Here is a 25,222-nt window from a genome sequence, read left to right as displayed (position 1 = left end):
TAGGTTCACTTATACAAAGATCTTTTAAGTACTGTACCATAAATGTATTTTATCTTCCTTATGATTCTCTCAATAACATTTTCTTTGGCTTATTTTATTGTAAGAATAGAGTCTATAACATGCAAAATGTGTTAATCGGCTATTCATGTCACTGATAAGGCTTCCAGTCAACATTAGGCTGTAAGTAGTTAAGTTTCAGGGGAGTCAAGTTATACATGGATTTTCGACTGGGCAGACGGTTGGTGCTCCAACCCCCACACTGTTTTAACACTCAACTGTATTTCATTTCAAAGATCGTTGTTTAAAACATGCCACATGTTAACTACTATTTCTTCTAAAACTGTGTATCAAAGAACACAACAGCTTTTTTAGAGGGGTAAAGAATGTTAATTATGAGCACAGCCTCAGTATTTTAAAATTAAGATTTTTAGCCATATTCTAACATGATTTTTAACAATTACCAGGAATAGGACCACATTCATATGGAAAGAAGTATATATGACATAACTTTGCTTCTCACTAAAGCTACTAGAATCAAGACAAAATAAGACTGAAAATAATCAAAAGTTTTTAATTATACAAAATAGTGAACAAAAATGAAATACAAAAGTAATTTGATTTTTAATCACACCATGCAAAACTTCCGAATATGTAAGAGAACTAATAAAGACATGCCCTCTCCATCCCCTCCTGATGTTCACAGTACCTATCATCATAGATTCCAAAGTCCAATAGATACTTGACCTGGTTGTGATGTTATTTTTCCTATTTATTAATAACTAAAAACTTAATTTAAAAAGGGGAGGATTAATTGCTCAGTGTCTTCTCAAAGCATCAAAAATAATTATTACAAAATAAGTAAACTACTTGACATTTTTGTTAACATTCTTATTCTTTTCCCCTTTTAAATGACAGGAAAAAAAGCACCTAAACAGGCCATTTAGAAAAAATCTTTTTTAACACCTACCATCTTTAAAATAATATTCAATAGATTAACTAGTTACAAGAACTACACATTATGTATATAAATGGGAATTCACTATATAAAGACACTGTACATTCAATAAGGTTTAATATATTACTATTGGCAAATTTAATAGCATAAATATAAATACAAAGCAAAATTAAGTAGCATGGTGGAACACAGACAACAAGACACTAACCAGCTGTATATCCCTGGACAAGAGGATTAACCTTCCTGGAGCTTTTCTTTACATGTAAAGGAAAAAAAAAAAAAAAAAAAGCAGATGGAGAACTAACATATATATAGTTTATTTCTAGCTTTAGATTTCCATTATTCTACAAGCCAGAAAAATCCCCCAAATACATCCTTTCCTATATGAAGACAGCTTAGAGAAAAGCAAAGATAAGCTTTGAAATCAGACAAACAGAGGAATCCTACTGCTAGCCGTGTGCACTGAGCAAGAATGAAGTCTGAGGTTCAATTTCCTGATCTATATACAACGGGTATCAGACAAATGCCTCCACAAGGTAACTATCAGGATTAGAATTTATATACATAGTGCATCTAGCATGATGCCCAGGGGTACTACAGACTCCAGGTAGTGGCAGTAATCAATGTTAGTACTCTCTACTCCCCTGCTAAAGCCTCCTCTCCCTTTCTTCTTTAGTAACACAAATGTGCTGATAATGACAAAGGCTCATGTTGCTACTATTCTACTGAATCACCAAGAATGCAAGTCTTGAGTGTGGATCATTGTCCCCACCACCATTGCAAACACAGCAGCTTTCAGGCCAGACCTTCTTTTCATACCTGGAAATCATGTTCAATGGTCATATGGTAACAACAGCCAAATGCATAAATATATATAGTCAATCTATTATTTTATAAGTACTGAATACTCCATAAACTTCACTAATTAAAGAGAGAGGGCATTAAGTTTGGAAAGTAGCTTATTCTGAGAATAAAGGCCACATTCAAAAAAAAAAGTTAATACTTTTAAATCATAGATATAAAAAGTTTGCAACATATGCTTTATCTCCAAGTCCTGGTATAAACATTACATATGTATGTAATATATTTACTGCTTATGTGCCAGGTGCTGTATTAAATCCTTAAATGCATTCTTAGATTATCTTTATAACTTCCCTAAGACATAGATTGTGTTATCATGTCATCTCAGATCAAGAAACTGAAAACAGAATGCAAGTAAGTCACCGAAAGGGAACAGCCAGTTACCACCCTGCTATAATGCTTCCTTCTAAGGCCTTCTTCTCATCATACCCTGTGGTATCCATCACTTTTCATATTCCTGCAATTTTTAAAATTTATTTATTTTTTCTTCTCAATACTAAAACCTTTCAGAATTTTCTATACCACTGAGCCACAGCCCACTCTTGTGGCATGAAGAATTTCCCACCCAGAATGTGACAGTGTTGTGCTCTAAACCAGACAAAAAGCCCCCTGCCTGTGATCTCTGGGTGCCCACAGAGTGCAACACCCACACTGTCCGGCTAGGTTAGGTAAATCCTTATTGAGCAGGAGGAAGAAATGACTAAACAATGAGGCCACTTTCCCTTTCCCCAAACAAGCAGAATTTTCTTGCCCTGAATACTCCCAAATTTGTTAGTATACAAAAGAATTTTGGTGTCCTATACTGGATACCACTAAATTTCTATTTATCTTCCCTTTCACCATTTCATCAGTCTCCTAATTTCCCCCAAATGATGTATCTAGTACTATAAGGTACATGTGATTTGTCAAAATTCTTGCAAAAGGTTTACCTTATGTAACGTTTTTGGTCATGTAAAGTTGATGGTGTCTCAAGCAATTTATCCAGAAGTAATTCTCTTAAAGTTTCAATCCGTGTTTCTACTTCAGCATAATCTATTTAAAAAGGAAAGAACATATAAGATTAGAAAATGGAGACTTAAAATCAAATTATGGCAAGTAGAACAGTGATTGCCTTGGGGGATAGGGGTTGACTAAAAAGAGGCACAAGGAAACTTGCTGGGTGTGGGTTATATGGGTGTGAGCATTTTGTCAAACTCACTGACCTGTAATATGTAAGTAAGGTTTGTACATTTCATTGCATGTAAATTTACCACAATAAAAAAATGAAATTAAGTTTTCTGAGTCCTTATGGATTTCATTTAGAAATTTAATAAAGCCCTATGATATTTCTCCTAGTTGATAAGGCATTACCATAGGACATTTTAGGCTTTTCTTACTTTTTATAACTCTTGTATTAGAGATAATTTCAAAAATTGTGTTAGTTCACTTTAAGGTTAGAATTCATAAACATAATGTTTTTTCTGAAAAGAGAAGATTAAAACTAAGTTTCCATCTCTATAAAGTATCTGTAATTGATTCTTTCCAGTAAAAAAGATTTTTTTAATAGCATTATGATTAACAAGCAGCACAGAATGTACAAGACTAACTTATCCTATAGCTGCGGTTGTTTATCTTTGCTACATCTTGGTAAGAAAAGCCATTTTATTTTTGAAGCAACTGTTTTACATTTTAAAAAGAGTACCATATAACAAAAATTAAAATTCAAATAACTTTCTCTGCAGAATGCATTCTACATTCTTCCTGTAAAAGTAAAGTAGAAGATCTAAAAGTAATAAACAAATCTTACATTTCTTGAAAACCTGCACCTCCGTTTTCCCAAAGAGTGACTTGGCCTTTTCATAATCATTAATAACCACATCATAATCACCCTTTAAAATAAAGAAACATTTTGGAGACTGTCAGTAAAGTAGCATGAACACATTTGGTTACGATAAAAAACTATCTCAATAACTCTTTAAAATTTATGACATCATAACCATGAGTACATAAATATGTACTCTACCTTTTGGATATTCCTTTCAATATTTAGAGGAAGGTTGAAGAGAAACTTAAATCGCTGAAGCACATTGAGTGCATTTCTAGTGGAATCTGCCTTGTCCTTTCGACCTAATACTTCTTGAAATAATGTGTCCGCAGTATTACTTGCTCCTATTTTAGAAAGACCAAAAGAAGCTTAGATAAAACAAAATGTTAGGCATGTTAGGCTACTATTATAGCTTTACATTAAAACTCAACAGACTTTTTTTAAAGTTAGCTATATTGGAGATCTTTTATGGTTTGTTAAAATACATTTCCACTTTGCCTACAAAATCCTTTTGTATATTAAAAATAACTATATTTACCAGGCCCAAATAAAATTGCTGATGTGAACCTACATTTATTTTAGCTATTCTTCCAAATTTTATAGCAATTATGGGTCCTTAGATTATTTCATTAGTTCAGATAATAGGTTAAAACACACATATACACACACATGCACATGCATGGGCATACTAGATACTAGGTACTATACTAGATAAATTCTCTGGATTTAATATCTGCATTATATGGTAATAAAACAATAAAAATATCTTTCAGGAAAGTTGTTCAAAAGAAGTATTTTAGAACTAATCCTATTTCTTGGTAAAATTATCTTCTGTTCATGCAACAGGCACAAAAATTACATAAGCAATTTAAATGACAAATTTTAACATATCATTAATGAATACTTGCTTCTTAAATCAGCTAATTCAAATTATACACAAACTGGACATTATGTGTATATAATATACACATATATTAACTTCCAACTATACAAATACACATATATATAATATACACATATATTAACTTCCAACTATACAAATCACTATAATGACAGAGTTGCTTATCTAAAGCAAAATTTACTATGTACAAAAATAGTTTAACTTTTTCAACTTCTGAATTATTTCTAATTAACCACAAAGAAAGGGGAGAAAAAGAGTAACTGTTTTTGGCTATTTGATCGCTGCTCATAAAAAGTTTCTACATTATCTGGTCTACTGACTATACTTTAAGCAAAGATGAAAAAATGACCTCAGTCTCACTGGGTGGCTTGCATGCCATATTCTTTAGTCCACACTGTGGGTGGCCTGATCACGTTAAAAGTTGTCTTTGTAACATAATTGTTTTATCTAAATAATGTTGAAATTCTGTTGAAATTTTAAAGACCTTATATAAAAACTTTGTCAATATAGCCATTTTCCCCACATGCTTTTAATGCAGAATGCTAAATTTCTGTAACATGAGAAAAAAATATATTCCCTTGTTCCCATCAAACCACATAATGGTGGCTAAATGAATATTTGAAATCTGATTAAAGGTTAAAACATTTTTCTTCAAAGACAATTATTATTAAGTATTTATCATTTAAAAATATAAACTTTGTGATCTGAGGCTTCATAAATGAAAAGATACATCAATGTGACCGAATAGTTTTAAAAGGCTGATTACTAATCGGTAGGCTGTGGATACTAAATTCCCAAGCACTTTTTTGTGCGTGTGTACAATAAAAGAATTTGGCACAAAGCTATAAAAGCTCAAAATTAGGTTTTACTCATTGTATTTTAAAGGTAACAAAAAAATACCAACTAATAATTTTAACTCCTCTAAAAAGTATGAAAACAAGTACAAGTAAAAAATTCACTTATCATTAAGTCTTTTATAGTGAAAATTTAATAGGCAGAAATTAGACTATAAAATTACGATTTGTACAGAAAGGCAGATATGGAGAATTTTAATATGTGCATAGAGAAATCATAATTTTAATTAAAAACATAACTTTTATCCATAAACTGTTATTATATTGTGAATTTTACTGCATACACAATAAAATTTGGGGAGTTCATAACTCTTTGATAACTGAATGATTCTATCAGTAATAAAAAATGAAAGCAATGAAACTAAGATTTCTGTGAGCAGATAAAATCACCAAAAGCTCACAAAATGTATTTTAATGTCTTCATTCTCTAGGGCTACTAACAAGAAAAACGAAACCACTAAACTCAGCGGTGCTGTTCACACATGAAGTGGCACTGCAGATAAACCATCAGTTAGACATCCGTCAAGTCTCCCAAGAACAATTTCCCCCACATACCAATCCATCCACATCTTCACTCCACCTTCTCACACCGAGAACACCCAATTTTAAGACAGCTAGCAGGGGTTTTAACATCCAGTGTGTACCCACAAAACAAAACTAAATGAGCTATATTGTAGTGAAAAACATGACTTAGGTCTTATAGTTTGCAGAACCAACCCTGATCTTACAAATACCAGCCCTGGGCAACTCTAGACCTGTAAGTTGGTCATTTCTCCCCACAAGGGGTGTCTTAACTCCAACTCACTGGACTGTGACTATGTTCGTCTCAGTTACAGATGCATCCCAAGCACCAAGAGCAAGCCTGTTGTAATGGCACTGCGGCTGCCACTATCATAGTCATGTTGACAATAGCAGTAAAATATTCCTCATTGTAAGATAGAAGAACATGGATGGACCTTTAGGGTATCATCCTTAAGTGAAATAAGTCAGATAGAGACAGACAAATACTACATGGTATCACTCATATATGGAATCTTAAAAAACAAAACAAAACAAAACAAAAACTTAAGTCATAGATACGAAGACAGAAATAGTGGTTACCAGAGGCTGGAGGGTGGGGGGGAAGAGGGAGATGTTGATAAAGGGTACAAATTTCCAGTAAGAAGATGAACACATTCTAATATTCTATATTCTAAGATGAATATAGTTAACATTATATATCATATGCTTGAAAACTGCTTAGATTAAATTTCAAACATTCTCATCACAAAAAAGAAATGGAATTATGTGACGTGACAGAGGTGTTAGCTAATGCTAAGGTGGTAATCATGTTGCAAGATACATGTACATGTATATCAAATCAACATGGAGAGGAGCCAAGATGGCAGAACAGCATGGGAATTTTTTGTGTGTCTCACGACCATGAAATACAGCCAAACTAACATTCAACCATCCTGCACACCTAGAAAACTGATCTGAAGATTAACACAACAATCTGCACAACCTGAACCATAGAATTCAGCAGGTATGGGGCGTGGAGAGGGGAACTTGGGGAGAGAAAAGCCATGGAGAGAGGATGGAGATGGGGGGGCGGAATATGGGAAAAGCACCCCTCTCCAAAAGCAGCTGGAGAGAAAGTGGAAAATTGGAGACAGCCACAGGGACTGAACTAAAAAGGGAGAAAGGGGAAAGGAGAAATGAGAGGGTTTAAATTCCATTAAGACGGTAAACAGGGGGAGCACAGAGTCTGAAACTCTGCAGCTCGATACCTGGTGGTGCTCTGGTGGAAAGAGCAAATCCCCAGGAACAGAGTGGGGTCCAGGAGGTTCTTGGGCCACACAGGGAGAAGCAGTTCCACTGCTGGAAGGATATTTGGTGGAGGCTGTGAGGCCACCTGGGCCCAGGAGACCCGAGAGAACGGCCACATTCGCTAGTACTGAAACAAGGTCGTTGGGGGTGAAGCCTGGTACCATATGTGTGTTGTGATTTTCCATAATCCCTGAGGCACTGCTGTTACACTCTCTCACAAACTTTTTCTGGGGTGGACTGGCACATGGCCACAGTGTCTAGGCATTGGCAACAGCATGGTGCCACAAACGTTCCTGGGTGCAGCCAGCACCTGGCCATTGCTCGATGAAACCCTCTGCAGACGGGCAGTGCAGGTCGATGCCACATTTCCTTAGAAGTGGGGGGGCCGGGGAAGGCAGCCACATCTGAGACAAAACTGGGGAGGGAGGTGGTGCCTGGGGCTTGGTCACGGACAGTGTGGAAGTGGGAGTGGATGGAAGCTGAAGATAAAGGACGGATGCACAATTGCTGATTGTGGAGAACAGAGTTCCAATACTAGAGACTGGGTAGCTGGGTGACACCATTTTCACCTCTCCTGCGCATGCGCATACGCACCTACAAGCACCACAACAATCCACCCCAATATGCTAGCACTGCCATCTAGAGGAGAATGGAGCCATTAACACTAAGCCCTGACCAACTGGGCCAACCTCACTCTTCAAGAACACAAGTCTCACGACCTGCTTAGCTTATGGACTATAAAACACTTCAGAGTTTGACTTCTAGGGGGAAACGAAGTAATTGCAGTCATATTTCAGTCTGTAAGCTGGTCCAACTATTCAATTTTCTTCCTTTGTTTCTTTCGTCCTTTCTTTCTTTCGTTCATTCCTTCCTTCCCTTCCTTTTTCTCTTTTTCATTTCTTTTCTTTTTCATGAATACAGAAAAAGAAAAAAATTCATTTTTACTTTCAATTTTTATTAAAAATATTTGTCTTTTTTTTACTATATTTTTTACTTTTGTGTGAATTTTTTCAAATTCTAGTTTACTTCCATCATTTCATTTTAGTCTACATCAGTGTATTAATTTTTTCAAAATCTCAAACGATTTCTTTTTTCCCCCCCTTTTCTCTAGTCTATCAAGCCACTTTCAACACCCAGACCAAAACACACCTAGGATCTAGCATCATTTATTTGATTTGTGTGAGTGTGTGTGTGTGTGTGTGTGTGTGTTTGTTTTTAATTTTTTATTTTATTTTAATTTTAATTTATTCTACCTCATTAATTCCTTTTCTCCCTTCAAAATGATGAAACGAAGGAATTCACTCCAAAAGAAAGAGCAGAAGGAATGACAGCCAGGAACTTAACCAACACAGATAAAAGTAATATGTCTGAACCAGAATTTAGAATCACAGTAATAAGAATATTAGCTGGAGTCAAAAACAGATTAGAATCCCTTTCTGCGAAGATAAAAGAAGTAAAAGCTAGTCAGGATGAAATAAAAAATGCTATAACGGAGCTGCAATCTCAAATGGATGCTGCAGCAGCAAGGATGGATGAGGCAGAACAGAGAATCACAATATAGAGGACAAACTTGTGGAGAATAATGAAGCAGAAAACAAGAGGGAGATTAAGGCAAAAGAGCACAATTTAACAACTAGAGCAATCATGAGAGGACATCAGAATCATAGGGGTCCCAGAAAAGGAAGAGAGAGAAACAGGGGTAGAAGGGTTATGTGAGCAAGTCATAGCGAAAAACATCCCTAACCTAGGGAGAGACACAAACATCAAAATCCAGGAAGCACACAGGACTCCCATTACATTCAACAAAAACCAATCATCAACAAGGCATATCATAGTCAAATTCACAAAATACTGAGGCAAGGAGAGAATCATCAAAGCAGCAAGGGACAAAAAGTCTTTAAACTATAAGGGAAACAGATCAGGTTTGCAGCAGACCCATCCACAGAAACTTGGCAGTCCAGAAAGGAGTGGCAGGATATATTCAATGTGCTCAATCAGAAAAATATGCAGCCAAGAATTCTTTATCCAGTAAGTCTGTCATTCAAAACAGAAGGAGAGATAAAAAGTTTCCCAGACAAACAAAAATTAAATGAGTTTGTGACCACTAAACCAGCCCTGCAAGAAATTTTAAGGGGGACTTTCTTAGGGGAGAAAAGATGAAAAAATTAATAAACAAATACAAAAATAAATAAATAAATAAACACCAAAAGCAACAAGGATTAGAAAGGACCAGAGAACACCACCAGAAACTCCAACTCTACAAGCATCAAAATGGCAATAAATTCATATCTTTTAGTACTCACTCTAAACGTCAATGGACTCAATGCTCCAATCAAAACACATAGGGTAACAAAATTGATAAGAAAACAAGATCCATCTATATGATGTTTACAAGAGACCCACTTTAGACCTAAAGACACCTTCACATTGAAAGTAAGGGGATGAAGAACCATCTATCATGCTAATGGTCAACAAAAGAAAGCCAGAGTAGCCATACTTATATCAGACAATCTAGACTTTAAAATAAAGACTGTATCAAGAGATGAAGAAGGGCATTACATCATAACTAAGGGGTCTATCTAACAAGAAGACCTAACAATTGTAAACATTTATACCCCCAATGTGCTGGACCCAAACATATACATTAATTAACCACAAACATAAAGAAACTCATTGATAGTAATACCATAATAGTAGGAGACTTCAACACCCCACTCCCAGCAATGGACAGATCATCTTATCAAAAAAATCAACAAGGAAACAATGGCTTTGAATGACACACTGGACCAGATGGACTTAACAGATATATTCAGAACATTTCATCCTAAAGCAGCAGAATACACATTCTTCTACAGTGCACGTGGAACATTCTCCAGAATAGACCACATACTGGAACACAAATCAGACCTCAGGAAGTACAAAAAATCGAGATCATACCGTGCATAATTTCAGACCACAACACTAAAAAACTCGAAATCAACCACAAAAAATTTGGAAAGGTAACAAATACTTGGAGACTAAAGAACATCCTACTAAAGAATGAATGGGCCAACCAAGAAGCTAAAGAGGAAATTAAAAAGTATACAGAAGCCAATGAAATGATAACACCACAATCCAAAACCTCTGGGATGCAGCAAAGGTGGTCACAAGAGGAAAGTATATAGCAATCCAGGCCTTCCTAAAGAAGGAAAAATGATCTCAGATACACAACCTAACCTTATGCCTTAAGGAGCTGGAAAAAGAACAGCAAATAAAACCCAAAACCAGCAGAAGACAGGAAATAAAAAGATTAGAGGAGAAAATAATGCTATTTAAACCAAAAAAAAACAGTGGAACAGATCAATGAAACAAGAAGCGGGTTCTCTGAAGGAATTAACAAAATTGATAAACCAGTAGCCAGTTTGATCAAAAAGAAAAAGGAAAGGACCCAGTAAATAAAATAAAGAATGAAAGAGTAGACAACAAAACCAACACAGCACAAATAAAAATAATAATAAGAGAATATTATGAGCAATTATATGCCAATAAAATGGGCAATCTGGAAATGGACAAATTCTTAGAAACATATATACTACCAAACTGAAACAGGAAAAAATAGAAAATTTGAACAGACCCACAACCCGTAAACAAATCAAACTGAAAATCAAAAATCTCCCAAAAAAACAAGAGTCCAAGAGCAGATGGCTTTCCAGGGGAATTCTACCAAACATTTAAACACCTACTCTCTTGAAGCTGTTCCAAAATAGAAATGGAAGGAAAACTTCCAAACTCTATCTATGAGGCCAGCAGTACCTTGATTCCAAAACCAGAAAGAGACCCCACTAAAAAGGAGAACTATAAACCAATTTCCTTGATGAACATGGATGCAAAAATCCTCAACAGGATATTAGCCAACCAAATCCAACAATACATTAAAAAACGTATTCCCCACGACCAAGTGGGATTTATACCTGAGATGTGGGGCTGGTTCAATATCTGCAAAACAATTAACGTGATTCATCAGATCAATAAAATATAGGACAAGAACCATATGATCCTCTCAATAGATGCAGAGAAAGCATTAGACAAAATACAGCATCCTTTCTTGATAAAAACCCTCAAGAAAGTAGGGATAGAAGGATCATACCTTGAGATCATAAGCCCTATATAAAGGACACAATGCTAATATCATCCTCAATGGGGAAAACCTGAGAGCTTTCCCCCTAAGGTCAGGAAGAAGACAGGGATGTCCACTCTCGCCACTGTTACTCAACATAGTATTGGAAGTCTTAGCCTCTGCAATCAGACAAAACAGAAATAAAAGGCATCCAAATCAGCCAGGAGGAGGTCAAACATTCACTCTTCGCAGATGACATGATACTCTCTATGGAAAACCCAAAAGATTCCACCAAAAATCTGCTAGCATTGATTCATGAATTCAGCAAAGTTGCAGAATATAAAATCAATGCACAGAAATCAGCTGCATTCCTAGTCACCAACAATGAAGCAACAGAAAGAGAAATCAAGGAATTGATCCCATTTACAACTGCACCAAAACCGATAAAATACTCAGGAATAAATCTGAAAAAAAAAAAAGAGGTGAAAAATCTATACACTGAAAACTATAGAAAACTTATGAAGGAAACTGGAGAAGACACAAAAAAAAAACAGAAAAAGATTCCACACTCCTGGACAGGAAGAACAAATATTGTTAAAATGTAAATACTACCCAAAGCAATCTACATATTCAATTTAATCCCTTTCAAAACAACACCAGCATTCTTCACAGAGCTACAACAAACAATCCTAAAATTTGTATGGAACCAGTAAAGACCCCGAATAGCCAAAGTAATCTTGAAAAAGAAAACCAAAGCAGGGGGTATCATAATCCCAGACCTCAAGCTATACTACAAAGCTGTAATCATCAAGACAGTATGGTACTGGCACAAGAACAGACACTCAGATCAATGGAACAGAATAGAGAACCCAGAAATGGACCCACAAACGTATGGCCAACTAATCTTTGACAAAGCAGGAAAGGATATCCAATGGAATAAAGACAGTTTCTTCAGCAAATGGTGCTGGGAAAACTGGACAGCGACATGCAGAAGAATGAACTTGGACCACTTTCTTACACCATACACAAAATAAAATCAAACTGGATGAAAGACCTAAATGTAAGACAGGAAGCCATTAAAATCCTCAAGGAGACAGCAGGCAAAAACCTCTTTGACCTTGGCCGCAGCAACTTCTTACTGAACACGTCTCCAGAGGCAAGGGAAGCAAAAGCCAAAATGAACTATTGGGACCTCATCAAAATAAAAAGCTTCTGCACGGCAAAGGAAACAATCGGCAAAACTAAAAGGCTACTGACAGAATGGGAGAAGATATTTGCAAATGACATATCAGATAAAGGGTTAGTATCCAAAATCTATAAAGAACTTATCCAACTCAACACCCAAAAAACAAATAATCCAGTGAAGAAATGGGCAAAAGACATGAATTGAGACTTCTCCAAAGAAGACATCCAGATCGCCAACCGACACATGAAAAAATGCTCAACATCACTCATCATCAGGGTAATACAAATCAAAACCACAATGAGATACACCTCACAACTGTCAGAATGGCTAACAGTAACAACTCAGGCAACAACAGATGTTGCCGAGGCTGTGGAGAAAGAGGATCTCTTTTGCACTGCTGGTGGGAATGCAGGCTGGTATAGCCACTCTGGAAAACAGTATGGAGGTTCCTCAAAAAAATAAAAATAGAACTACCCTACGACCCAGCAATTGCACTACTAGGCATTTATCCAAGGGATACAGATGTGCTGTTTCAAAGGGACACATGCACCCCTATGTTTATAGCAGCACTATCAACAATAGCCAAAGTATGGAAAGAGCCCAAATGTCCATCGATGGATGAAGGGATACAGAAGATGTGGTGTATATATATACAATGGAGTATTACTCGGCAATCAAAAAGAGTGAAATCTTGCCATTTGCAACTACATGGATGGAACTGGAGGGTATTATGCTATGCGAAATTAGTCAGTCAGAGAAAGACAAATATATGACTTCACTCATATGAGGACGTTAAGAGACAAAACAGATGAACATAAGAGAAGGGAAACAAAAATAATATAAAAACGGAGGGGAACAAAACATAAGAGACTCTTAAATATGGAGAACAAACAGAGGGTTACTGGAGGAGTTGTGGGAGAGGGGATGGGCTAAATGGGTAAGGGGCATTAAGGAGTCTACGCCTGAAATCATTGTTGCACTATATGCCAACTAATTTGGATGTAAATTAAAAGCAAAATAAAAATAAAAAATCAACATGAGGTAACACCTTATATTTATTTACACAATGCTATCTGTCAATTATATCTCAATAAAGTTGAAAAGAAAAGATAGCAAGAAAAGTCACTATGGCACTGTACACTAACCAAACTATATCCCTATTGATCTTATAACCTTAATAATGAAAAAAAAAAATTAACTGTGCCAGGTTCTGTCATCTATAAAAACTTGACATATAATTCTAAGACTGTCTCATAATTTCAAGTATGTTTATTTAAACATTATACTTTCTCTTATTTTGAAGAGAATAATTTCTCTTATTTGGTCCTTTTCATGGCACTGACTCTTGAGACCACAGATCATAGAAGTGATTTTAACCTACATTCTCTGCTTGATGTAAGTTGGGGTGAAGGTGGCTGGAAGGAGTGTTCCTCCAACACACACACATACCACAACACAATTTATTCCAGGAATAAGCAAGTTGAATGAGATTAGAAAGGGAAACATTAAAGTACCTCACAATTTAAAGTTACTTTAATATGTACACTTAAATTCATAGTAAAACCAGGACCATAAAAAGACCTAACAACCTACCCTATGTGTCTCAGTTTCTCTTAACAGATTACAGAAAATGATCAGACACACTGCCATCTGTAACATGATATTACATGAACAGCACCATTACCAATAGCTTATGCTTATTTAGACAGCCATACTTGGTACTGGAATTCTATAGTACCACTGAAAATACAGAGAACTGGAATCTGGGGGATAAGAAAAGAGCTCCATACCACTCCCAGGACCCGGTTGTACCCATGTCCTCAACTTTCATTCAGTAATCCCAAATTGACAGCTTGAAATCAATCATGATGGGAATATTTACACATTGGAAAGGCTAATATTAAGGTTATTTTTCTTTTTCCTTTTTTTTTTTCTTTTCTGGAATGCCAATAGTTAAATGTGTACCAGCTTACCTCTGAGTAAGTCAGTTCCTTTTTTACAAACTTGGCTGGATACTCCTTAGTGTTTTAAGTTTTTGTCTTTCTTCTCTTAATTTTACACATAAGATTTGGGAGAAATCATTCACTCCCATTAAATTCAACTATTATCTCTATGTTAATGACTCCAAAATCATATATACCTCAAGATGTTGGTTAGCTTAAGGGTAATCTTTACATAAATGTGACACACACACACTGGAATGCTACTCAGCTATAAAAAAGAATGAAATATGGCCATTTGCAACAGTATAGATGGACCTTGAGAGTATTATGCTAAGTGAAGTAAGTCATACAGAGAAAGACAAATACCATATAATTTCACTTATATGTGGAATCTAAAAACCAAAACAGAACAAAACAAAACCCATATTTAAGAGTCTCTTATGTTTTGTTCCCCTCCGTTTTTATATTATTTTTGTTTCCCTTCTCTTATGTTCATCTGTTTTGTCTCTTAACGTCCTCATATGAGTGAAGTCATATATTTGTCTTTCTCTGACTGACTAATTTCGCATAGCATAATACCCTCCAGTTCCATCCATGTAGTTGCAAATGGCAAGATTTCACTTTTTGATTGCCGAGTAATACTCCATTGTATATATATACACCACATCTTCTGTATCCCTTCATCCATCGATGGACATTTGGGCTCTTTCCATACTTTGGCTATTGTTGATAGTGCTGCTATAAACATAGGGGTGCATGTGTCCCTTTGAAACAGCACATCTGTATCCCTTGGATAAATGCCTAGTAGTGCAATTGCTGGGTCGTAGGGTAGTTCTATTTTTATTTTTTTGAGGAACCTCCATACTGTTTTCCAGAGTGGCTATACCAGCCTGCATTCCCACCAGCAGTGCAAAAGAGATCCTCTTTCTCCACAGCCTCGGCAACATCTGTTGTTGCCTGAGTTGTTACTGTTAGCCATTCTGACAGTTGTGAGGTGTATCTCATTGTGGTTTTGATTTGTATTACCCTGATGATGAGTGATGTTGAGCATTTTTTCATGTGTCGGTTGGCGATCTGGATGTCTTCTTTGGAGAAGTCTCAATTCATGTCTTTTGCCCATTTCTTCACTGGATTATTTGTTTTTTGGGTGTTGAGTTGGATAAGTTCTTTATAGATTTTGGATACTAACCCTTTATCTGATATGTCATTTGCAAATATCTTCTCCCATTCTGTCAGTAGCCTTTTAGTTTTGCCGATTGTTTCCTTTGCCGTGCAGAAGCTTTTTATTTTGATGAGGTCCCAATAGTTCATTTTGGCTTTTGCTTCCCTTGCCTCTGGAGACGTGTTCAGTAAGAAGTTGCTGCGGCCAAGGTCAAAGAGGTTTTTGCCTGCTGTCTCCTTGAGGATTTTAATGGCTTCCTGTCTTACATTTAGGTCTTTCATCCAGTTTGATTTTATTTTGTGTATGGTGTAAGAAAGTGGTCCAAGTTCATTCTTCTGCATGTCGCTGTCCAGTTTTCCCAGCACCATTTGCTGAAGAAACTGTCTTTATTCCATTGGATATCCTTTCCTGCTTTGACAAAGATTAGTTGGTCATATGCTTATGGGTCCATTTCTGGGTTCTCTATTCTGTTCCATTGATCTGAGTGTCTGTTCTTGTGCCAGTACCATACTGTCTTGATGATTAAAGCTTTGTAATACAGCTTGAAGTCCAACAAGTCACATTAAAGTTACTGAAATAATAATTTTTTTAGAGGTATCATGGTTTGATGACAATTTTCCCAGTGAAAATAGCATCCATGAGTAGAACTATCTTTCCAAGACCATAAAATGTCTGACTATGATAATATAGAAATAGCTTTAATAAATATTTGGTTTGAAGTCAGAATATATTAATTTCAACCAAGCTGGTGATGGTTCTCAGACAAAAACAAGGCAAAATCTCAAGGCAAAATAATAACAACAACAACCACAACCCTCCCCCAAAAGCACCAGAAGGAAAAATATTTAAAGTGTTGTTAAACTCACAAATTTACGATAAAATCAAAGTACTCAAATTCTACTACCAAGGAAAGCCTGTATCAAATTAAAGCTTCATTCCAGAAACTACTTTATCAGGGATCCCTGGGGTTTTAAAATAGATACTTACAGAAAAGTTCAGAAAGTTACACTCATAGGAGTAAACTGAGCTAGAAGTACAAAACTAACTCAGTATCACAATCTTGCATTCACAGAATCATTATAGATATGATGTGAAGGTTCTTAGATGTTTTAGTTATTATTAGTCCTATTTCATGAGGAAATCATTTGCTATACTTACATTTAAAAACAAGGAGATTCTCCTGGACATTATTGCTCTTTGTCAAATGTTTATTATATGAGTGAAAGAGGGTAATTTACTTTTAAGCTGCTAATATTACAATAGGGATCAATTCATCTGATTATTTTTTTTCCAGATCATTAGGGTAAATAGCTGGGAACTAGGATGTCGGGGGGGAAAAAAAAGAAATATAAGAGGAAATGGATGGGACCCCAAACTCTGTACATTATCAGTTTCTCTTGGCATACAATTTTAACAAAATGCCTCAGAGTTACAAACACTCTTAAATATGAAGCTGCCTTAAACTCACTTTGGAAAAAGGCATGCCATAGATAAATAAATGACATGTAAGCATATGTCATTCTAGTAGCTAATATTATTTATATTAACACTGTCAGATACATGAAGATGTTTTTCAGATTTCTGGTCAATGACAATCCTGGCTACTGCTTTAGCACTATTTTATATTTGATAATGCTATTTATATATTGGTCTCTTTTATGGTAGCAAGTTTTACTTCTTAAGAAGCATACTGGCTTATTTTCAAATTATGATTTCTTATAAACAAAATGCAAACAGAAACAGAACATTCATTTTCAATGTTTTTATTCCCCTTTATATTTATTAATTCATTACTATTCAGAAATAAATATTAAAATGCAACTCACTGTCTTGTTCTGTGAAACCAGGTCAAAGAACTATATTAAAGCTTGTTATAAAGTCCATAAATAGTTTTGGGTAGGAGGACAAAACTTACTGTTCAGAACATTCTCCAGTTTTTGCGTCATGGATCCTTCTACTTTTTCCGTTCCATCCGCTTCTAGCTTTTGATGGATAGCTAGAAAAAACATCTAGTTAAAGTGTGGGCTATTTTAGTGGGTGGGAACACATTACATCAAAATGACATTTTTAAACAACTTTAAAAACAAAAAAAGGTCATATTATTTTCACTGCTGGAAAGAAGCACAAACATGAAAAAACTCTGCAAAGTAACTAGCAGACACCAGTCTAAGTTATTCACAGATTAACACTATTAAAATAGTACATAATACATATACTCAAATCATCTGATAATCCAGGCTAAGTGGTAAACACAGTTAAATTAAAAAAGAAAAATGAGATGTAAGTAACTAATATCTTTGATATTTGGCCACAGGAAAGTGATTTTTATTTCTCAGTTTTACCATCTGCAAAACAGAAATACTAGTATTTGAAGTCTACCAACCTCAAAATATTTCATTTCAGCCTTGGACCTAAAATGGCAAAACACATATTATTCATGTTCTATTCATTCTGTTATTACTTCCTTGGAAGTTCTCAAGATCTAGTAATATCTAACAATATATCAATTTGTGGATATACAAATGACATTGGTGTTTTTTGCTATTGATATATGTCTGCATGGTTCTGATACACATTATGAAAAATAACTTTATATTTAAAAACTGCTTTACCTACTAGAGGGTAGGTTTTAAACAGAACAAATCAAGCTTATCTAGGTAAAGTATTAAGAAAATTTACAAAATGAAATAACCAAATACAATTTCAAATCAAAACTGTGACATAATAAAAATAATAAAATTAGAAAGGCAAACATTAATTGAGCCATGACCATAAGTTAAGCACAATCATAAATTTCTAATGAATATTGTTCATCTGGCAGGAAGTCAATGAGGCATGTTCTAATATTTTTATTTCATAGATGAGAAATTACATGGCTCAGTGATACTAAATAAGTTGACCAACTTCACAAAGCCAAACCCAAAATTTGAACTCAAGCCGTCTAGTCTCAGAACAAAACTTCACCCCATACTGATTATATGCACAGGCAAGCGATTTAACCTGTGTAAGCCTGTTTTCACATTTATAGAATGAAAAGGATAGACTTACTATGTTAGTTGGGAACTGCATTCAGATGCAAATAAAAGATATCTCTCTTCCAAATAATAGCTGCTAAAACACCCAGGATTTTATTGTTTCACATAACTTCCTCGGCAAAAACTCAAATGTAACATGTGTAACTCCAAGGGCTTCACAGCCAGTACAATGAAATTACATCACTCTTACAGTCCTTATTCTCCAACATTCAAATAGCATGTCAAACTCTACTTAAAAGGAATTAACAGGTTCTGCCTCAACCCATCAGTCAAGCATGGTAGATTTGAGGGAGTGGGGGGTCTGCTTAAGAAAAAAAAAATGAAGTGTTTTGTTTTAATCAATCACAATTTGATTTGTTTCCCTTGACTCATTGATTAGAAAATTCTGGGCAAATTCAGTGTTCAAATGCAGTATAAAAATATTCTCAATGCATAATAACATCTATTTCTCTCCTTCTTTAATTACTTCCTAATTTTGATCCTGCCTTTTTTTTTTTTTTTTTTTTTAGAGAAAGAGAAAGCACAAACACGAGCATGAGCAGGGCAGAGACAGAGAGAAAATCTTAAGCAGACTCCATGCTCAACACAGAGGCCCAATGCAAGGCTTGATCCTACAACCCTAGGATCATAACCTGAGCTGAAATTAAGAGTAGGATGCTCAACTGACTGAGCCACCCAGGAGCCCCTGCCCATTTTTAATACCTTTTTTAAAGCAATTTCAAATTGTGTTTGAAATTTATAAACAGAACGCTTCTGTTAGAGAAACACATTCAGAGAGAGAAAAAGAAATACATTTTGAAAACAAAGTCAGCCAGTATATTCTTAATTGTCTTGGTTGATTCAGGAGTGAAAAGAAAGTTATTTAATGCTCCAAAATTGGATTATGCAGTAATAGCAACATAAAATGTTTCCACATATTAAAACCTAAACTTAACTTGAACTTGTTAAATGGAAAAGAACTTCCCTATCTTTAAAGAAAAGAGATAAAAATGCCCAAATATAAAAAATAGAAACTAAAAAGACTACTCACACTACTTATTTAAATGCTGGTGTAATTTTCTGACAATCTTGTTGCAAAAGAATATATGGCATACATTGCATTTTATTAAGGGGGCATTGCAAATGGCTCTTCCATGGCAATAAGATATTGCATTTTACAGTAGCCTTGCTTCAAATGTTGCTTTCTAAGTCAAAACCGTTAAAAACCATGCAGCCACATTTCTGTTGCTGACAAAACCCATCACTGATCAGCAGGTCAAAATGAGGTAAGTCTGGCTCCCCTCAGCTCAGTTTACAACCTTTTTATGCTGACAAAGCAGCTTCCTGCCACCCATCTCCAGCACAGCAGAGTCACTGTCAAGCTGTCAGCCAAGCATGAGGACCAGGAGACACTGGATCTGATAAAGGCAATCCTATTTTCCAGAAAATTAAACCAAATAACCCAATGTCTGGTTCACTTGACCTTTTATTTTCTCTAAAAACATTTTTAAATAGTATAACTCAATAAGCAACTTGGTACATGATCACAGGTTTGTTATTGTTTCTAATCTATTAAAACTTAAATATGTGAAACAGTTGCACACCATAAAATTGTATTTGGGAAACAAAAAAGTATGTATATAAAAGTTCTATTCAAAGAAAATTCAGTTATAAAAAGACTGCCTATTGATTCACTGAAATTTGTTTTATTTAACTCTCTAATTAAATGTGGACATCAAATTTGCAGATTTCAATAAAAAAATTCATAGCATTTGTCCATACATTTATATAATGCCATTATTAAATGAGGCACTAGAAATGATACGTGTGTATAGGCAATGTCTGTAAGATTTAATGTCAGGTACACTGTGATCTACACACTCTAACCACTATATATTACTACTAGCCTATATGAGACAGGAATATTCAAACTAGGTCAAAGACTAGCAAACTATTTCTTTTTTTTTTTTTTTTTTTTTTTAATGTTTGTTTATTTTTGGGAGAGACAGAGCACCAGCAGGGGAGGGGCAGAGAGAGAGGGAGACACAGAATGCGAAGCAGGATCCAGGCTCTGAGCTGTCAGCACAGAGCCCAACACAGGATTCAAACTCATGAACCACAAGATCATGACCTGAGCCCAAGTCAGATGCTTAACCGACTAAGTCACCCAGGTGCCCCACCAACTATTTCTATAAAGAACCACATAGTAAATATTTTAGGCTTCATGGGCCACATAGGGCCTCTATCACATATTCTACAACTGCTTCCCTCTTTTTTTTTTTTTTTCCTCTCACACAAACCTTGAAAAACACAGCCATCTTTAGTTCCTGGCCTGTACAAAGACAGAAAATGGCCAATCTGGCCCACACACCAACCTCTGAGGATAATATTTACTAAAATAGGAGACTAGGAAGAGTTAAAATGAGATCTCTTAAAAATTTAAATTTGTAAAGAACTTTTCAAACATTTAGTTTTTACTTACACCAAATTTTTATGAGTGGCTAAATTATATAAATTACATTTAAATAGGCCAGGTAACCTGTGAATCATTTCCTCAGTTACACTGGGAAGAAAAACAATAATGAAATAATTGCGACTATTATATAGAAGGCTAATAGGTATAAAGGATTCTCACTTAGATAACTGGATCCTAGACAACCATACCTGCCTAAATAACCTTCAGATATCAACAGACACTAATAACAGAATGTGCCAAAAAATCAGTTATGGCTACACTGTCTCAAGTAGCAGCAACAAAAGTAACATGGGAGGGAAGGTCAATTGTGTATCGAGCACCATGTGTTATTTACTCTGCTTTGGCCTCTTAGTTATTCTTTAGTATAACATGAATAAAAATAATTCATACAGTTTTGGTCCATAATTGTTCTCAAAAAAAGCAAGTGATAATGTTGGACTTGCCCATAAAAACAAGAGACCAAACAGGTGAAAAGCTCAAGGGGCAGTCAGGGAAATGTTCACCAAAACAAAGATGACAATCAGAAGGCACTGAGAAGGGGTGCCTGGGTAGCTCAGTTTGTTAAGCGTCCAACTTCGGCTCAGGTCATGATCTCACAGTTCATGAGTTCAAGCCCTATGTCAGGCTCTGTGCTAACAGCTCAGAGCCTAGAGCCTGCTTCAGATTCTGTGTCTCCCTTCTCTCTCTGTTCCTCCCCCGCTCACACTCTGGTCTCTCTTGCTCTCAAAAATAAATAAGCATTAAAAAAAAAAAAAAAATTGAAGAAGGCACTGAGGAAATGAAGAAGGCCTTTAATAATATGAAAAGCTCCACAAACATCACCGTGGCCTGCGAGAACTGGTGTGAACTATATATATATATATATATATATATATATATATATATATATATATATAGTTTCTGGTAAGAAACTATATGTCTCATCAAGACTTCAAAGGATTGAAGGGGTGCCTGGGTGGCTCAGTCAGTTAAACTTGATCTCAGCTCAGGTCTTGATCTCAGGGTCATGAGTTCAAGCACTGTATTGGGCTCTGTGCTGGGTGTGAAGCCTACTTACAAAAGAAAACAAACACACAAACAAACAAACAAACAAAAAAGTACTTCAAGACTTCAAGGGATTAAAAGAGAATGGCAGGGTGACTGCCATGGAAAAGTAACACAAGATGCTGGGAATATCTTTGCAGAACATAATAAAGTAAAAATTACAATAAATATACTGAGGTTAACACTGGAAGTTATACCAGACACACTAGTCAAGTTCTAATTAAAATATTTATGGATACACACATGAAAAAAGAAAATTGACAATAGCATAAATACTTCAAGATAAATAAAGGCCAGACAAGAGGGCAACAGCCACTGTTTACCTGACTGGGATGGCCCGAAAAACACCCTTGGATACGTATCGAACAGTCTACTTAATCAAAGAGAAGAACACAGATAATACCAAAAAAAAAGAAGAGTAAGGTGTTTATTTATACTCTGTCATCTCTATCTAGCCTAATTCTGACACAACGCATCTTCTAATTTTTTTATAACTATCTTCAGGACTATAATTCTGCTCCCCCATTTTTCTTACTTCTAACAACTCCCTTCTCTTTACAATATTTAGAGACCACATTTCCTAACACCCAGTATGGCAGGAAACAGAAGAAAACTAGTTGAGGCATACTACTATTGGGCAGCATACTGAAAAACAGAAAAGGTACTGGGTACCATATAGGAGAGCAGAAGGAAAGGAATACTATTTTTATAAAAGGCCATTCAGAAACAAACCATAAATGATAGTTGACACAACAAAAGAAAAGTGTTGAAAACTGCAGATATGGGTCTACAGATTCTAAAAGCTTATCAAGTATTGGGAAAAATGAATAAAGACAAGACCTACATTCTAATATATCCTGAAAGGCATTTGGTTTTTTTTTAATTCAAGTCGAAACAAATATATCTTTTAAGCATTTAGGGAGAGAGAAAAACATCAATTCATCTATAAGTAATAAAGAATTACACTGGCTCAGGACTTCTCTCTGTAACACTAAAAGATACTGGATCAATGTTTTCAGAAAATAATTCTGTATGAAGCAAGACACATTTCCAGATATGCAAGAATTCAAAAGCTCTATCACAAAACATATATCCCACTGTTCAAAAAATTCAAAGATAGAAAAGATGAAATGTAAAATGACTGGCAAGAAACATTAAAGCCAATTAAATTTATGTGAATAGATGGTAAATTTTAATTAACTGCAGTAAATGTGTTATCAAATGAAATGCAAAAACAAAAATAATTGAGAAACATAATAATGAAATGGAAAAGAAAAGGTAAAATAAAAAGCTATAACTCCAGATTAAATTAAGACCAGAAAAAAAGGAAAGAGCATGAGAAATACAGATGTCCTGAACCGATGTTACACACAACAGGAGGCAAAAGGCAACCTATAATAGAATTTAAAAACATTTCTTGCCAATGTGCAACAACATGGTCTATATAGCACAGAAGGAAAAATGAAAACCGAAAAATATAATAGAACAATAAAAACAAAAAGACAAAAATGTCAGTTAGGATAAATGTATATGGCTTGAATTTTTCTATTAAAAGGCAGGGGCGCCTGGGTGGCTCAGTCGGTTAAGCGTCCGACTTCAGCCAGGTCACAATCTCGCGTTCCGTGAGTTCGAGCCCCGCGTCAGGCTCTGGGCTGATGGCTCAGAGCCTGGAGCCTGTTTCCGATTCTGTGTCTCCCTCTCTCTCTGCCCCTCGCCCATTCATGCTCTGTCTCTCTCTGTCCCAAAAATAAATAAACGTTGAAAAAAAAAAATTAAAAAAAAAAATAAATAAAAAAAAAATAAAAGGCAAAGACTCCCAAACTGGTATAAAAATATAAAAATTCTACCATATGTTGCTTACAAGAGAAATGGTAAAATCAAAATTTCTAAAGGTTAAAAAGAATATGATGTATAATATATTAGGCAAATGCATATATAATATTTCATATTAATATAATCGCATACTAAAGAATTTAATCTTACCCAAAAAGAGGTCTGGCCTTTGTCTTTAGCTTCTGAGAGGTTACCTCTAAGCTTTTCAAATTCTTACCTGATGAAAGTATCTTTGTTTACTTGGGAGCCTTGAGCTATACCAGATAGTGCAACAACGTAATTTACAGTGAAGACTTTGGGTCACTCCATATCAGCTTGACCTCCAGAGGGACCTCTAGATGGAGGCCAGCCATTGGAGCAGTCAACTATGTCTATGTGACAGAGCTCTAATAAAAACTCTGGACACCAAGGCTTGGATGAGATTCTCTGGTAGGCAATACTCCATGTACACTGACTCACATCATACCAGGTAAATCAACGTTGTTTATGACTCGACCGTGAGAGGGCAACTTTCACTCCATGCACAGAACTTTCCTGGACTGTGCCTCATGCATCTTTTCCCTTGGTTGATTCTAATCGATACAACTACCAATACCCACCCCACTGGGGAACCCACTTGATCCATCACAGTGTCTCTATAGGAAAAACATGCAGACACTAAAGGCCTCCTGAAATAATAACTCAGGAGTACACAGTACCATATATGACCAAAAATGTTGAAAACCAAATCTAATGTCCAAATAAGTCCAAGCAATACAATGGAAACTAAAATAAATTAAATAACACCATGAGGAAGTAATCAGTCAAATCCAGAGTATGGGATATCCTATAGGACAAACAGCCTCATGTCTTCAACATATCAATTACATGGGGGAAAACAAAAAGTCAAGGTAGCAAAGGTAAGGGTATTCTAGTCTAAAAGAGGCTTAAGAGACTTAAAAAAACAAATGAAATGCTTGGACCTTATTTGAATCTTGATTTGGATAAACCAACTATAAAGAAAGTTGGTGGGTAAATGGAGAAATTTGAGTATGACATGGGAATTAGAGGATATTGAAAAATTACTGAAACTTATTTTGGCTGTAATAACAGCATTGTGGTTATGCAGGTAAATGTCCTTATTTGGGTGGGAACCATATACTAATGTATATAGGAGGGAAATGTCATGGAGCTTTAGACTCACTGCTTGAGATCAGCAAAACACAACCAACCTCAAAAAATATCACTGAAGCAAGTTTGAAAAACATTACTAACTTAAATCTGACAGTTATACAGGGGTGACTG

The 25,222-nt window shown here is 35.5% G+C and overlaps 1 protein-coding gene across 3 annotated transcripts in view; it reads right to left on the bottom strand.

Annotated features, from left to right (window-relative positions):
* The window catches only part of EXOC2 (exocyst complex component 2), a 285,414-nt gene that overhangs the window by 175,621 nt on the left and 84,571 nt on the right, over nt 1-25,222 (bottom strand). For 2 of the 3 annotated variants that reach the window (XM_030314969.1, XM_030314970.1), the window contains exons 7-10: nt 17,487-17,567; nt 3,819-3,964; nt 3,603-3,684; nt 2,746-2,848 (exon numbers count right to left, since the gene is read on the bottom strand). In XM_030314969.1, coding sequence (XP_030170829.1) covers nt 2,746-2,848; nt 3,603-3,684; nt 3,819-3,964; nt 17,487-17,567 — 412 coding nt within the window. The remainder of the gene's footprint in view (nt 1-2,745; nt 2,849-3,602; nt 3,685-3,818; nt 3,965-17,486; nt 17,568-25,222) is intronic. The other variant, XM_030314971.1, reaches the window with a different exon arrangement.

This window comes from Lynx canadensis, chromosome B2, assembly GCF_007474595.2.
Source record: "Lynx canadensis isolate LIC74 chromosome B2, mLynCan4.pri.v2, whole genome shotgun sequence".
Classification (NCBI taxonomy): Eukaryota; Metazoa; Chordata; class Mammalia; order Carnivora; family Felidae; genus Lynx; species Lynx canadensis.
The sequence above is the reverse complement of the archived record's forward strand: the minus strand, read 5'-3'. Positions and strand labels throughout refer to the sequence as shown.